Raw genomic sequence first — 17,189 nt, 5'->3', positions numbered from 1 at the left:
GCTGGGGGGGGCTGGACTTCGGTGCTGGAGCTGCTTAGGGTTAGGGCTTCTCAAACCCCAGTGCACATACTCGAGGGTCTCTCGGGGGTCGTGCTGGTGAAGCGTCGTGCAGGTCTTGAAGATGGCCGGTCCCACGGGTCTCGTCACACCCACGAATCTCAGCTGGGCTGGATGATGTAGGTAGAGGTCAGAGATGGCAGGGAATCCGGGTCTCGTCGAGCTGGGCAGTCTTGATCCGGAGGATGGACGTGCAGCAAACCGCAAGAGCTTTGATGGTGCCTCCTGGTGCAGGGTGGCTACTCCTTAGCCACAAGGGAGAGTCTTCAGAGATGACAAGAGTTCCTTTCGTGGAAAGTAATTCAAGTTTCAAGATGATCTAATTTGGGAAGGGGGCCTGCTCCTACTTTTATCCAAAGAAAAGGGGCTGGCACGCGACTAGGTCCTGCCCTATGGGTGGGACCAGGAGGGGGTGGTTAAACCCCTCTCCTTTGTCTGGTCTCTCCCCAGCTCAGGGGCTGGGGTGCCCCAGGAACTGGTTTGAGACGGCATATGCACAGTGAGCACCGGGGTGCCACTTGCAGTCACCTTCCTTTCAGCCCTGCCTACCTGGGATACACAAAATCCTGTCTGGGATGGTGCTAGCACCGCCCCTGACAGGAAACCCTTTGTCCAGGCCTCCGTTGCTGGAAGGACTCCCAGCAGCAGGAGGGCAGACTTGTGTCTCGGTGGCAGCATCCATTTTGTGGAGCTGAGGCTGTGTCTGACTTTAACCGGGGTTCACATTTACATACATGTCGTGTCCCTCTAGAAGGGTGGAATGCTAACCTCGTCGCCAGAATTGGTGAGGGGTTAGTATTCCAATTCGTATGACACCTTACTCGACATGTTTTGATAATGCTATACCCAAGTTAGCATTTAACCGCGAGGATTATAATGCACTTAAGAGTATATGGTATAGCGTTATAATGGAACAGCTATTTGGACTTGGTTCCGCAAGCTGCAAACGGGCTCAGCTCATGCCAGAGCACCATCTCACATAATTCCAAGCACTCTGCCTTCAGGATTGATAAGGCCTGCCACAGGAGTGACTGATAGGAATATATGTGTCCATTTTAGGTTTAGATATAGGTATACTATATCTAAAGCAAAGGGTGATTACACCACCTTGCCCCAGCTGTCGTGCAGCCAGTTGTGTCTGTTTGGGTGGCCAGCCAGGGGTGGCATAGTACATGCTTCAGCCCCTGGTAGGCCCTGGGTACACCTATGCCCTGGATACCTAAGGTATGCTGTACAGGGACTGATAAGGTGGCCCAGTACCAATTGGTAAAATGCACCTAAGGTACATGGTTGTATTTTAGAGAGAGAACAGCTAGGCTGTGGGTCTGATTAGCAGGCCCACAGCCAGGGAAAGTCGTAAACCAGTGAGCAAAAAGCAAAAATCTGGGGTGGCCATGGGATTGCAGACCCCACTCTCCTACACTCGCCATCGAAAGAAAACCTTTTCCCCGCATTATCTAGGCGTCTGCCTTCTTTACCAGGTGGAGTCGTCAGGGGTGCAGAAGGATTACGTGACTTTCTTCGAGCTGCCTGCGATATTACCGAATCCGGCTGACCTATTAAAGATGCTGGACTATCATCAGGGGCCTTGTATTATTTCTCCAAGACTGGGATGACAGTAGCCGGATTTTTCATTGCCTTCAACCCTTAGTCCCAGACATGGCTGACAATGGGAATGGAACGGACCATTTTCCTATAGGGTTCCTTAAAATTGTAAAGGAAGCATTCTGTTTGAACAGAAGGCATAGGAAGCTTAAATCTACTCGAGGCTCTTTCCATCAGTTTATGAAACCCCCCCAATGTCTGCCGGGGAAGAATCAACCAGATCCGGAGTAGGAGAAGCTGGGTCAGGAATCACGTAATCATCCCACTCCACACACTGGTCAGGCCTGTTGCCATGGTCTTGATCCTCGTCTGAGAAATCGTCCTGCACTACCTGAACCACTGGAGGTATACCTGTGCTGGATACCTGCGGTTGTGATACCATCTGGGGTGGTGCTCCTGGCGAAACCACTGAAGACGCTGGTGTAGCTGACACATCATGCACTGCAGAAAAAGGCAGAGGAGGAGTTTGAGAGAATCTCTTCCTATAATCCAGCAACATGCTCTGAAGATCTACCAAGAGGGAAGAAGGGACTGAAATCATCTCTTGGCCTGCATCTTCCTGACGATGAAATGATTGTTGGTACGAGTGCTCATGAAGGTATTCACCTTCAGAATCAGTGTCCTGGCATTTTAACAAAAGTTGTGAGGGGCTACGGGCATAGCCAAAAGAATCCTGGTAATCTACCTCAGAGTCTTTGTCTTCTTCAAGCAACAGTGTGGGAGGCAAGGGGGTAACCCCTCCTTGGAGATGTCATGTCCGGCGTTATTTTCTTTAAAGAAATAGTGATTCTCTCCATCGACGAAGATGTCGTCGACGGTACAGTCGGCGTTGGGGATGAAAGCAAAACCATAGTCGATGAGGTCGTCGACAGGAGATCCACCGTCGACGAAGAGAAGGCGTCGTCGACACTGCCTTCGACAAGACCGTCGACACTTTCGTCATAGTCTTATTTGCTTTCGTCGACGACACAGACCGACAATCTCGTCGGCGTTGCCGTAATAGTGGACCCACCCATCGACACGGATGCCGAAATGTGGAGACTTTAAGGTACCGTCGACGAGCCCATTGACGGTGGTACTTTTTTCACCTGTATTTTAGTAGTCGTCGGAGTCTCCTGCAGCGTCGTCAACTTGGAATCTTTATCAGACTTCTCAGATGTTAGAGTAGAGGGCATTTTGAAAGCTTTAGCAGACTCCACCATTGCTGTAGCTGAAGATAGTCCTTCCCTCTCCTTTGCACCACGGTGAGGAGATTTGCTAGGACTCCGGCTCTGAGACTCACGGGGGTTTTCTTTTTAGGCCTTTGGAGGACAGTCTGTGGATGGTGAAGGGGAAGCCCTACCCCTCTTCACTGACCTTCTGGATGAAGTTGCAGATGATGAATCCTTGCTGTGACTTGACAGTTTGCTTCCTCAACTTCAGCTTTTGGAGCCAAGTGAGGAGGCGACCCTCACGGTCCCGGAGAGTCTTTGCAAAATCTGCCGCCCCTTCTCAACAGTTTGTTGCCTTGTGGTCCGGGTACAGGCAATAAATGCAGTCCTTGTGCCTGTCCTCCACATACCTTTTATTGTCACAGGTGGAACAAGCCTTAAAAAGGGATATCTTCCCCTTGTCAGACATTTCGAGATGAAATATTAAACAAATCTGAAGAAAAAAACTGCTGAAAAATAGTCAACTAGAGTTGAAGTGAGCAAAGCTCAAAGGACACTCCCTTAGCACAACGTGCAGTAGAAAATTAGAGGCTCTGAGGTTCTCTCAGGAAGGTTCTATGGGGTGAGGCTAATATGATTGGTTGTTGCTTTACTTTGGTCTCTTTTGCAAAAAAGATGGATATGCAACAAAAGGGAATGAGGCCTAGGCCTTTTTTTTCTCTTTTGTACCTGCTATGTTATTTTGGTTACCGAGACTCCCATTCCGACGATGGGGAATGATACAAGCTATGGGAATCTATGATAGTTCCAATACTGGAGTAACTGAACACTTACCTCTCATTGGCTAAAGTTCTGGTTGTTTGAAATGAGGTGGATATGATAATAAACAAACATTGACGGCTATTGCCAGTTTGAAAAAGTTTTAATATTAAAGTTACTGGGGCTTCCCAGCCTGACGGAGGGGAATAATTCAAGCATGTAAACAGATGAAAGATTCAGTGTTGGAAAAGTTGTACATAGCTATTCCCACTTTGGGAGCAGTCCCATGGTGCACAAACACGCAATAGCTTTGAAAAAACCCAAATATTGCCCAAAGTTTTACGTTATTATACAACTTTTGTCTTTAATCCATTTTTAGAAATGCAGAGATATGCCCAACAATTGCTCTTCTGTAGACGACTGGTGAAGCTCAGGTTATTAAATCACTTCCAACATTCACTGATCTTCATAGTTCACAAAAGGTGAAATGCACTACTGCGTCAGTGTTCACCGCTGTGCATGGTCACAGAGTGATTATATCTCGGTTGTGAAATAAAAATTTGTCAAAAATGCACCAGGACACTGTTTCCCGGACAAAGGACAGAGTAGGTCCAAAATGCCTAGGCATCTCCGCGTTTTGATTAAGCATCATTATCAAACTATGCATTTCACAATATAGCTATTAAACGGTTCATATTTAGTGCATCTGGACAGACTGAATACCAAAGTGGCACATTTTTGAAGAAAAAAATTAATTTAACTTCATGATCCAAGATACATTATAGGAACTCACATTTAGATGAAGCTGTACATTAGGCCAACTGATTTTAGCCCAAATACATAATTAGGAAGAGAGCTTTATGCTAGAGTACTCAAGAGATTAGGCACCCACACACTGAAGTCAAATAATTAAACATTTAATCTACCAAAAAAATAAGTAAAAATGTGTAGCTAAAATAAAGAACAACTTGAGCACCCCACCCCCATACATAATTGAGACATTTTACTTCTCTATGAAGAATACATGTGCTAAAGGTTTACAAACTATTACTAACCTCTTTTTTCTGATTAAGACCGTCAATTTTCACTCGATGCTCTTCCTGTGCTGCTTCAAAATGTTGTTTGAGTTCCAAGTACTCCTGTTGAGCCTGTACATATTTAGGTTGAATACTTGCTAAATCCTCTTTTGCCTTTCCCAAATCATCATTCAGTATCTTAATTTGGAATTCCTTATCAGTCAGTATCAAATTAAGTTCATTTTTTTCTGCTGTTATGCCACAGAGCTCTTCAGAAATTTCACATACCTAGGAACAAGACATATTATAACTATTACATAAACAGACATCTGGTGTGATCCTCAAAGCTTTTTAAGCAACCTAAACATACTGAAATGTACCTCCACCATCAGTAAATGAAGGGAAAAATGAAATCCAACATCCAGGCAAACTAGCAAAGAAAAACAAAGTAGTCTCACACCGGTCTGTCTGAAGGGCCATTCCTGTGCCAGGAAGCATAGCATACATACCAATTCTATAGGGAAAGGAGATTCAGGACTGTGGTCACTCTGGTCAGTTCCCAAACTCCTCAATCTTCTCGCATTTCACATATATTAGGTTTCAATAATTTTTCTTTTTAACTAAGCAATAACCTAAATTAAATAACTAGAAGCCCTCAAAGTTATACCAACAACCTAAGAAATTAAAATGTTAGCCATCTACGAATAAAATCTCACTTAAGAACAATAGTTACTTACCTGTAATCTGTGGTTCTCCAGTATTGGTGTCTTTCATAGATTCACATGCCTGAATCATTCCCCGTCGTCGGAGTAGGAGTCCCACGGTATATAAAAAAGCAGTAATAAGCCATTTGTACATAGCAAACAACAGTTACAATAAACCAGGAAGTGAAGTAGCCTCAGCTACCAATGAAAAAACTTCCACATTAGTGACCATCCAAGTCATTATGTTAGACCAAACTGCAGCCAATCAGGCCACAGCTCCCACCTAGGCATTCTCCCCAGAGACCCAGGCTGTCAGATTTTTGTAGCACTGGAGTGTACCAGAGTATATACAGCTATATCATAACAGTCTGGGTGAGACTCTGAGGGGAGGTGGGTGGGTGCATGTGAATCTATGAAAGACACCAATACTGGAGAACCACAGATTACAGGTAAGTAACTATTGTTCTTCTCCAGTATTTGGGGTGTCTTTCATAGATTCACATGCCTGAATCCGAGTAGTTAGCAGTAATACAATATGTCGCTCTTATACGCCAAAACATAGTTATCATGCATAAACAGAAAGCAATGCAACATCATAAGAAAGCGTAAAGAGTGGAAAGGAGGTGGGAGAGAACACCAGAGGCTCACCTTACTGAAACAGATTTCGCAGGACTGCTCTCCCCACCGAGGCATCGGTGTCGCTTGAAGAATCCAGACAGTAATGCCTCGTGAATGTGTGCCTGCTGGACCATGTTGCTGCTCTGCAAATATGCGGGAGAGGCACACCAGCAAATAACGCAGTTGAAGAGGAGACTGCTCTTGTAGAATGGGCTCTAGGTAAGGTCTGTAAGGGTTTACCTGCTTGTTGATGGCATAACCCTATCGTGGATGAGACCCACCTGGCGATAGTCTGTTTTGAAACAGCACACCCTTGTCTTGGTCTGCCATATGCCACAAATAGCTGATCCGTCTTCCTGATGGCAGCTGTTCTTGAAAGATAAAATTTAAGGCATCTCTTAATGTCTAATGTGTGTAAAGTCCGCTCAGCTGGTGACTGCGGATTGGGAAAAAATGTCTTAAGTATCACAGGCTCATTGAGATGAAAATCCGATGGTACTTTGGGCATGTACTTCGGGTTGGTGCGTAGTATCACAGAGTCAGGTGTGAATTGCAAGAATGGTGGCTTAATGGTGAATGCTTGCATGTCACTCACTCGTCTGGCTGATGTTAGTGCCAGCAGCAATGCAACCTTCCAAGTGATGAACTTGAGATCGACCTTATGAATAGGCTCAAAGGGATGGCGAAGAAGCTGTGCTAGGACTATATTTAAATGCCAAGATGGAGGTGGCCGGCGTACAGGTGGAAACATACGAAATAAGCCTTTAAAGAATTGTTGTATTATCCTTGAGGAGTATAGAGAAGTCTTACCGTCCTGACGGTATCGTGATATGGCGGCCAAGAACACTTTAAGTGTTGAGTGCGCCAAACCTGATTTAGCGAGCTGCAAAAAGAAGGGTAATATCGCTTCTGGCTTCGCAGTCATTGGATGCAAATTCATAGTTTGGCACCAAACACAGAAACGTTTCCACTTTAGTTTGTAAGTTTTGTTTGTGGAAGGCGCCCTAGCATTGGCCAGGACTTCCTGACAGTCTTGTGGAATGTTCAAGTGCGCAAACTCGTGGTGTTGAGGAGCCAAGCCGATAATTTCAGAGATTGAGGGTCTGGGTGAAACACCTTGCCTTCTTGGATTGTTAGAAGGTGTGGAATTCTGGGCAGTTGAATTGGCTCGCATTCTGATAGAAGGAGAAGCTGCGTGAACCAATATTGTCGTGGCCACCGTGGAGCAATCAGGATAATTCGACACGGTTGCTTTCTCATTTTCTTGATGACTTTGGGTATGAGCGGAATTGGCGGGAAGGCGTAGGCAAAGATCCGTTCCCAATTGAGTGAGAGAGCGTCCCCGCAAGAGTCCCTGTGGGGAATCCAGCTCGCAAAGTGAGTACATTTCCTGTTCTGATAAGTTGCAAACAGGTCCAGATCGGGGAGACCCCATCTCTGGAAGATCCGATCCAGCACCGGCTGATGCAGTTCCCATTCGTGAGTGCTGTTCTTGGATCTGCTCAGCGAATCTGCCAATACATTGGCTACTCCCGGAACATGCACCGCTGACAAGTTGATGTCGTGATCCAGAGCCCAAGTCCAGATCTCTTGGGCCTGTTGAGACAACCGGGCTGATCTTGTGCCCCCCTGCTTGTTCAGGTAATGCATGCTCGTTGTGTTGTCTGTTCGAATCAACACTGTGGAGCCTTGTAGGATTGCCAGAAAGGATTTTAGGGCGAGGAAAATGGCTCGTAACTCCAGCAGATTGATGTGCCATTTCTTCTGTTGAGCGTCCCATTTGCCGCTGATCGTCATCCCTTGAAGGTGAGCGCCCCAACCTTCTAGGGAGGCATCCGTGGTCAAGATGAATCTTGGGACTTCTGCGAGGAAGGCACAGCCGATTTGTAGGTTGCGTGCCTGACTCCACCACAGGATTGTGTCCTTCATTCGAGGCGTCAGTGTAATGAGATCCTCGAAGGACCCCGATACCTGCACCCTTTGGTGACTGAGTTCCTCTTGTAATGGTCTCATCCTCAGACGACAGTTTGGAGTGAGAGGGATGCACGAAGAGATCATCCCTAGGAAAGATTTGAATCTCCGAACAGAAACGTACTCTTTTCTGAGGAGTGTGGTTGCCATCGTTCTGATCTTTTGCTGCCTTTCGTTTGAAATGAAGACCTGGGCGAGCTTGGAATCCAGTGTCGCTCCTAAGAAGGACTTTCTTTGAGATGGAATTAGATCTGACTTCTCGAAGTTCACTGAAAACCCCAGGCTTTGAAAGAGGCAAAGGCATTTTTGGACATGGGCGTTTGCTGTGGCGTAGGAATTGGCCTTGATAAGGCAATCGTCCAGATAAGGGTATATTTGAATTCCCTGCAATCGTAGGTGCGCCGCTACGGGTGCTAGCATTTTCGTGAATACTCTCGGGGCTGAACGTAGTCCAAAGGGAAGCACCTTGAATTGGAAATCTCTGCCAGCCACTCTGAACCTTAGGAACTTCCTGTGTCTGGGGAAGATAGGGACGTGGAAGTAGGCATCCTGAAGGTCGAGTGTTGCCAAGTGGTCCCCTTCTGCCAAAAACTGTAGGATCTCCTGGAGTGTTAACATTCTGAACGTCAATTTTTTGATGAATTTGTTCAGGGCCCGCAAATCGAGGATTGGGCGCCATTCCCCTGATTTTTTGCGTATCAAGAAAAAACGAGAGTAGAAACCTGTCCCTCTCTGGTGTCGAGGTACTCTCTCGATTGCCCCTTTTCGAATCATGGAATTGATTTGGATGAAGAGTTCCTTGAGATGTGCTGGGGGCGGCCCTTTTGGAGGAGAATTTGGAGGGGTTTTTACAAATTCTAAAATGTGTCCCTTGGATACCACATCCAGCACCCATTTGTCTGTAGTAATCTTGGACCATTTTGAGTAATGTTGGGATATTCTTCCTCCAATTTGTTTTTGGCGGGGACACTTTGGCGGCAGGAAGTGAACTTCACTTCTTATTGGTGTTCTCTTCCACGATATGTTGGTTTTCCTCGGGGCTGTGTGTAAGAGTTACGTCTTTGGCCATAAGGCTGTTGCTTGTATGGCTGGTACCTCTGTGTGTTTTGAGAAGTGGTGTAGTTACGCTGTTGGTAATATCCTCCCCTATTGGAGAAATTTCCCCTTCCTCTTGCGCCACGAAAGGAAGATTTACGAAACTGCAGAGTGCCCAAAGATCGTGCAGTTTCAGTATCCTTTTTGATGGCCTGCAAAGCTTCATCCACGTGCGAGCCGAATAGGAACTCGCCATCATAAGGCATATTTAAGACCTTGGACTGTACTTCATGTCTAAAAGATGTAGATTTCAACCATCCCTCTCTCCGAAGGACTGCGGCTCCTGCCAATTGTCTGAAGCCTGTAGCTGCTACATCCACTGCGGCGTCAATGATCTCTGACGATGCACACTCCCCTTCTTGTAGAATTTTGATCGCCTCAGACCGGTCCGGTTCAGGCAGTTTCTTAATATAAGGCGAAATGTCAGACCACATTTGCCTATCGTATCGGCCAAGAATCGCCATAGAATTAGCAACCCTGACTGTGGTTGCTGCAATCGTGGAGACCTTTTTGCCAATGGTATCGAGTCGTCTTCCGTCTCTATCTGTAGGCGTGGAGATTTGAGATGATGGGTTTTTCGCCCTTTTTTGAGCTGCTTGTGCAATGACTGAGTCTGTCTTGGCCTGTCCAATCAGGCAAGCCGGTGAAGAAGCAGGCGCTCTGTATTTTTTATCCACTCGTGGCAAAACTGGAGGTAAAGAGTTTGGAGTGGCCATGATCTTCAGACCTTCTTTCCAAATAAACTCTATGATCGGTATCGACCAGCTCTGTCTTTGGGAGAGATTCTTGAAATCATACAGGAAACAATCATCCTGTTTTGTCTCCATGGTAATGAGAAATCGTTTGGTAGCGTTATCCATAATTCTATGGAAATTTGCAATATCCACCGGTGGTGATTCAGCCTTCGGCTGTTCATCTGGAGCAGGGGAGTCAGCCTGATAATCTTCATACTCCGACGAATCAGAGTCATCCAATTCTCCTTCTTCATGAGCCTCCTCTTCAGAGTTGTCGTCCACCGGTTGAGTAGATGGTACCGGCATGGATGGGGCATGTACCGATTCTTCCCTGTTAGGAGGGACTGAATGCGGAGTACCTCTAGGCGGGGGGGAAGTGATGTGTGATTCGCCCGATTCCGAGGGCGGAAATCGTTGATAATAATCATCCAACATGGACATCAAATTTCTAAATAATTCCATGGGCATTTGTGTCCCTGACGGGGGTGCAGGATCCAACTCTGTGTGTTGCGTCACCTGCTCCTCTTCCTCTTGTTCCTTAACGTGTATGAGCAAGTCAGATGGACTTGTAGCCGCCGGAAACAAGTCTCCACCAGAGTCCTCGTCGGAATCCAAAAGCCTGTCTGGCATCGTGAGTGGTGACATACCTGCAGACTGTGATGGGCGTTGTAAAATCGCCGCAGTGGTGGCTGGAGAAGGCAACGATATGGTGCTGCTCTTTGCAGACCATACTTGAAGATCTGTGCAAGTTGACAGTTTTGGCGTCATTGGATTCCCTTGGGCCACCGAGAAGTCCTGTGGCATTGACTTTGCTGTGAGGGACGAACTCGCCGTCGTCGACTGTGGCTGGAGAGGTCTCGTCGACGATCCATTTTTCGATGTCGACGACGTCGTCGTCGACGGAACAACTTTCGTCGTCGACGGAACAATTTTCTTCGTCGACGGGGCCGTCGACGGGACCGTCGACGGGGCCGTCGACGGCGTTATCTTCTTCGTCGACGAGGCCGTCGTCGACGACGACTTCGTCGACGGGGCCGTCGACGGTGTCTTCTTCGTCGACGGTTGGATCGTCGACGGAGTCTTCCTCGTCGACGATGAGTCCGTCGACGGGTGCTTCGGCGACGGTGAAGCCGTCGACGGCAAGGCTTTCTTCGTCGACGGTAGTGTCGTCGTCGACGGGATGGGATTTTTCGACGCTGAGGAGGGCTTTGTCGACGGAGGCTCGTCGACGGTAGGTGAAATTTTCTTCGTCGACGAGATGGGACGAATTTGAACATGCACATAAGTAGGTGAGGACACCGAGGACACCACCAAAGAGGGTTTTGGTGAGGAGTAGGTCACAGTAGAAGTCACTGTAGTGGCAGTCTGACAGGAAACCGGCAGAGAAGGTGCTGCCTTGGTTGTAGGCCTCTGAGGTGACAATAAAGGGACAGTCTTTTTTATGACAGGCTGTTTGACAGATTTTTGACAGGCTTTCTTCACCTTAGAAGTTGAAGGTTCCTCAGCAGCGTGCTGGGCCTGTTTCGCCACCTTAGCCTTAGGGGTAGTTACTGTACCCTCAGCTATTCTCTTCCTAGATCCCATAGAAGACATAGAGGCCAAACTTCCTACCTCAGAGAGTGGCAAGTCCTTGTCCTTATTCCGTTGTATCCATAGTAGGAGGCGACCCTCTCTGTCCCTGAGGGTTTTAGTTGGAAAAGTGCGACAAATCTTGCATTCTTTAGCCTGATGGTCTGGATACAAGCAGTAAATGCAGAGAGAATGAGGGTCTTCCTTGAAGAGCCTTGCCTTGCCACAAGAGTCACAAGCCCTGAAAAGGGACTTAGATGTGGACATGTTGGAAAGAAGAAACTTTCAAAATTTCAAAGTAGAAGAAGAAAACTGAGCAGAGCTCAGAGAGACTCCCTATCACACGACGTGCGGTAAAAAATCTGACAGCCTGGGTCTCTGGGGAGAATGCCTAGGTGGGAGCTGTGGCCTGATTGGCTGCAGTTTGGTCTAACATAATGACTTGGATGGTCACTAATGTGGAAGTTTTTTCATTGGTAGCTGAGGCTACTTCACTTCCTGGTTTATTGTAACTGTTGTTTGCTATGTACAAATGGCTTATTACTGCTTTTTTATATACCGTGGGACTCCTACTCCGACGACGGGGAATGATTCAGGCATGTGAATCTATGAAAGACACCCCAAATACTGGAGAATTAACTATTCACCTATCACTATTAAAATAGGAGCGGGGGAGAAAGAGGAAGTCGAATGCATACCTCGAGCATCATGAAAACCTATTAAAGCGCCTCCACCCCAGGTAAAAAAAAAAGGCACTTCAGGCTTCATCCTAACAAGGGTCCACGAACATCATTAGCCGACAAATTCAACTCGTGCCAAACCTTATACCATCATCCAGTTGTCTTCCCCATCATTTTCAAAAATTGATTTTCTGTCTCCAAGTGGGTAAACACATCACAACTGCCATCCACAGTCATCTTCAACTTGCTGGCTGCCAAAACAAGTCCACCAGGCTCATATTAATCAGCACTTTTTTGATCACTTGCAGTCTCTGCCTGACTCCCTTATATGCCATGGGCAGCCTTTTTCTCCCTGCTTTCTCAAGAACATTCATGTTTTTAAGGTTACTGTGACCCTAGACTCTCCCTTCTTGCTCCATGTCATCAGCCGGTTGGCCTTCCTCACGCCACACCGGGTGAGGAGCTTAGCAACAGGATATGTTTTGTAAGGTGGAATCCCGGCACTCTGGTGTTAGCGGCCTACTGAGAGACTTGAGGCAGTGGCCTGTCCTTACTTTCCAACATTTGAACATTCAAGCTGGTTCTTTCAGTGCGTAAGCGTGCATGTATTTGACTTCTGTACCAGAAGATTAACAGAAGGTCTGCTTTTGTTTCACAGCTGTGTAGCAAAGTTATCCTCCTTCGGCATGTCAGTAGGCATGACCTTGTAACTCTGGCATCAGGATCATCCTTTTTCACCAGTTTAATGTACAATAGGAGTTTTTTGTACACCTCTTGATGTTTTCATATCTCCAGGATCGTTACCATTTGGCTTGGAGTCTGGAAGTGTTGCAGGGATTCTGCTCCTACACAGAACTGTGCAGAAACCCAGGACCTTAGTGAATTGTGGTGTACCAAAAAACTCATCTCAGTACCTAGAAACCCTCCCTAAAAATCTAGCATCAGTGTGCGATTAGCTCTTCGCCCTATAGCAAAGGAACCAATAATTAGACAACCCAGAACATGTGACTTAGGTTATACTCAAGAATAATGGGGAAGCAAGAACACTTTTGTTATACTCTAATACCAGTCCACAACCGGAGTAAAAAGGACACGGGAAAGGTTAAATGAATATGCTACTTACCAGTATGCATCTGTTCTTGGCATGTAGGGCTGCTGACATTCATATCTATAGCAAAGATCGCCGCCTAGTGTTGGGTCCGGATGATTGCACATTGTTGTCCTGGAAGAGTCTTCGAAGTATCACGAGATAGGTGGCTCCTCCCCTGGACTACAGTGCGCATGGGCATCGACTCCATCCCCAGATTGTTTTTAGCCATTGTGGCGAAGATGGAGTGTAACAGTGTGAGCGATGGCCATGCTAAGAGTAAGTGTAAATTCTGCAGCCGCTACAGGCGCCGGGGAGGAGGGTGGGCGATATGAATGTCAGCAGCCCTACATGCCAAGAACAGATGCATACTGGTAAGTAGCATATTCAGTTCGAGGCATGTGGGCTGCTGAATTCATATCTATAGCATAGAATACATAGCACTCCCTCCATTATCGGCGGCCGCCTGTGCCAGCTGCAGATGTTTGAAAAAGTGTTTTTAGAACAGCCTGCCCTACAGCTGCTTGCTGTGCACATCTACACAGTAGTGTTTGGTAAATGTGTGTGGGGTAGACCATGTGGCTGCTCTACAAATGTCTTCCAAAGGGATATTACCAAGGAAAGCCATGGAGGCCCCCAACTTACGGGTGGAGTGGGCTCTGGGGGGGGGGACCGTTAAAGTGCGCTTAGCTTTTTGATAACCAATCTGAATACACTTAACGATCCACCTGGCTATACCTGCTTTGGAAATGGGGTTGCCCTTGTGTTGGGCAGAAAAGGCAACAAAGTTGTTTTGTCTTCCTAAAATCTTTGGTCCTATCAATGTAGTACATCAAAGCTCGTTTGACGTCAAGAGTGTGGAGCATTCTTTCGGCCACTGTTTCTGGGTTTTGAAAGAACACAGGTAGTTCAATAGTCTGATTGACGTGGAACTGTGAAACTACCTTAGGAAGAAATTTAGGGTTAGTGCGCAGCACCACCCTGTTTGAGTGAATCTGTATGAATGGCTCTTGTACAGTGAGCGCCTGGAGTTCACTTACACGTCGCAGCGACGTGATGGCTATTAGGAAAGCCACTTTCCATGTCAAGAACTGAATTTCGCAGAAATGCAGAGGCTCAAAAGGTGTACCCATCAGCCTGGTGAGGACCACATTAAGGTTCCATACAGGAGCTGGTGGGGTCCTGGGAGGAATGACTTGTTTTAACCCTTCCAGAAAAGCCTTAACGGCAGGCACTCTGAAAACTGAGAGGCGCTGCCTGTTTTGGAGATAAGCCGCTATGGCGGATAAGTGTATCCGAATGGAAGCATATGCTAGATTGCATTTGTAAAGATGTAACAAATAACAAATGAAGTCGTGAGTAGATGCATCTAGCGGGTTGATTTTGTGTTCTGCACAGTAAATGACAAACCGCTTCCATTTCGCTGCATAGCAAGCTCTCGTGGTGGGCTTCCTCGCCTCCCGTATGATATCCATGCAGTCGGGAGGCAAGTTAAGGTAGCCAAATTCTAAGACTTCAGGAGTCAGATCGCCAGGTTGAGCTGTTGCGGATCTGGATGCTGAATGTCGCCATGGCTCTGCGTCAAAAGCCTGGGAGTGAGGTGGAGCCTTTGATGCGGTACCACAGAGAGTTCTAGAAACGTGGTGTACCATGGCTGGCGTGCCCACGTTGGAGCAACCAGGATGAGTGTCGAGTGTTGCTTTAGCTTTCTTGCCACCAGCGGTATGAGAGGTGCTGGGGGAAAAGCGTACGCAAATCTGCCTGACCAGTTCATCCATATCGCATTGCCCTGCGACTGTGGGTGCGGGAACCTGGCGGCAAAGCTTTGGCATTTGGCATTTTCCCTTGTGGCGAACAGGTCTATCTCTGGATGACCCCACTGCTGGAAGTACGGGTGGAGTACTGATGGATGTATCGCCCACTCGTGCATTTGGTGGCTGTACCTGCTGAGCAGATCCGCCATCTGATTGTCCTTGCCTGGGAGGTGTTCCGCCATGAGGAAGATGTTCCTCTGAATGGCCCACTTCCACATGCTCTGAGCCAGATGAGACAACTGTGGAGAGTGTGTACCTCCCTGCTTCTGAATGTAGTACATGGCAGTCATGTTGTCCGTCCGGATCAACACGACCTTGTTGCACAGATGTACTTTGAATGCTTTCATCGCCATGAAGATTGCCATGAGTTCTAGGTAGTTTATGTGCATCTTCTTCTGCTGCGTTGTCCATAGTCCCTGCACCGTGTAGTGGAGTACATGAGCTCCCCATCCCTGGAGAGATGCATCCGTCGTCAGGATAATCTGGGGCACAGGCTCCTGGAACGGTCGGCCCTTGCAAAGGTTGTGTGGATTCCACCAATGCAGAGAGCTGTATGCCCGACCGGTCACCAACACTAGGTCTTTCAACTGTCCATGAGCCTGAGTCCACTGATGAGCCAAGCATTCTTGGAGCGGACGCATATGTATCCGCGCGTGCGGGACTATGAAGATGCAGGAGGCCATCATGCCTATCAACTGCATGAACACTCGTGCTGGAAGCGAGTGCTGCGGTCTGAACTTCTGGATCAGCGACTGAATGCTGTTGATCCTCACAGGATTTGGCTGAGCTGTGGCTGCCAGAGTATCTATTGTCGCGCCCAGATACTGTCGCACATGGGCGGGCTGAAGGTGCGACTTTGGATAATTCAGTGAGAATCCCAGATCGTGAAGAAGGTGAATGGTGTGGGACATGTTGGCGGCGCACTGCCTGGCCGACTTTGCTTGGAAAAGCCAGTCGTCCAGATAAGGGTAAACGTGAACGTTTTGCCTCCGGAGGTGCGCAGCCACTGTCGCCTGGCACTTCGTGAACACCCTGGGCGCCGTGGCACCCCGAAAGGGAGGACCTTGAATTGATAATGCCGATTCTGAATGGTGAATCTGAGGTATTTCCTGTGTGATGGGTGCAGTGGAATGTGAAAATATGCATCCTTGAGATCCAAGGTTGCGAGAAAGTCTCCCTGATTGAGCATCGGAAGAACCTGCTGCAGTGTTAGCATGTGAAAGTGTTCTGAGAGAATACACTGGTTTAGTGGTCTGAGGTCCACTATGGGTCTGAGGGACCCGTCCTTTTTTGGGATTAAGAAGTACAGTGAGTACACTCCTGTACCTTCTTCCTCCACCGGCATGAGCTCGATTGCTCCTTTTTGCAGCATGACAAGTACCTCCTGCTGCAATAAGTGCAAATGCTCTGTGGACATAGGACGGTGTTTTGGTGGTATGTTGGGTGGAGTGGATGTTAACTCCAGACAATAACCGTACTGGATAAGTTTTGTGACCCACCTGTCTGTGGTGATGGATTTCCAGACGGGCAGGAACTGCTGGAGTCTCCCCCCGACAGGTGTTGTATGGTTGGGGGGGCAGTTACAGGGCGTCACTGTTTGTTGGTGGCGGAGGAGCGGGAGTTGTTGTTTCCTTGGCGCTGTTGCCTCGATAGCCGCCTCTACTCTTGTTGGCGTAAGAGGACTGCCCCCCACCTTTAGTGTATTGCGTTTGCTGGAACATTTGACGCCTGGAAACACCTCTATTGCCTGAGCGACGAAAAGTACTGCCCCTAAACTGTTGGGACTGGAGAGGTCCCATGGACTTTGCAGTCTCGGTATCCTTTATTTTTTCCAGGGTGGCATCCACCTCCGGACCAAATAATCTATCAGGGTTCACCGGCTGATTGAGGATGGTGGTTTGTATCTCCGGCTTGAAACCAGAGATTCTAAGCCAGGCTTGCCGTAGCAACATCACACTGGTGTTAATGGCCCTGGCCGCGGTGTCCGCCACGTCCAGAGCACACTTAATAGAAGCGTTGGAGATGAGCTTCCCTTCCTGAATGAGCATCTCCCCTGCCTCCTTATACTGATCCGGAAGATGTTGCAACAGGGTCTCTAGGGTATCATAGTGTGCCCTGTCATATCTGGCCAGGAGTGCCCGAGTGTTGGAGATACGCCAGATATTGGCCGCTTGAGCCGCCACCCTTTTCCCCGATGCTTCTAGCACTTTTGATTCCTTGTCAGGGGGAGGAGCATCACCAGTGGTCTGAGAATTTGCCCTCTTCCGGGCATTTGAAACGACCAGAGTCTCCAACGGCAACTGGCCCTTGATGTAGGTAGGGTCGCCAG

General features: G+C 47.8%; 1 protein-coding gene across 1 annotated transcript in view; it reads right to left on the bottom strand.

Annotated features, from left to right (window-relative positions):
* LOC144818836 (uncharacterized) overlaps positions 1-17,189 on the bottom strand; it is a 1,999,126-nt gene that overhangs the window by 1,359,655 nt on the left and 622,282 nt on the right. Inside the window, 1 exon segment of the mRNA XM_078676624.1 lies at positions 4,628-4,876. Coding sequence (XP_078532750.1) covers positions 4,628-4,876 — 249 coding nt within the window.

This window comes from Lissotriton helveticus, chromosome 2_1 (assembly GCF_964261635.1).
Source record: "Lissotriton helveticus chromosome 2_1, aLisHel1.1, whole genome shotgun sequence".
In the NCBI taxonomy this organism is placed as follows: Eukaryota; Metazoa; Chordata; class Amphibia; order Caudata; family Salamandridae; genus Lissotriton; species Lissotriton helveticus.
The sequence above is the reverse complement of the archived record's forward strand: the minus strand, read 5'-3'. Positions and strand labels throughout refer to the sequence as shown.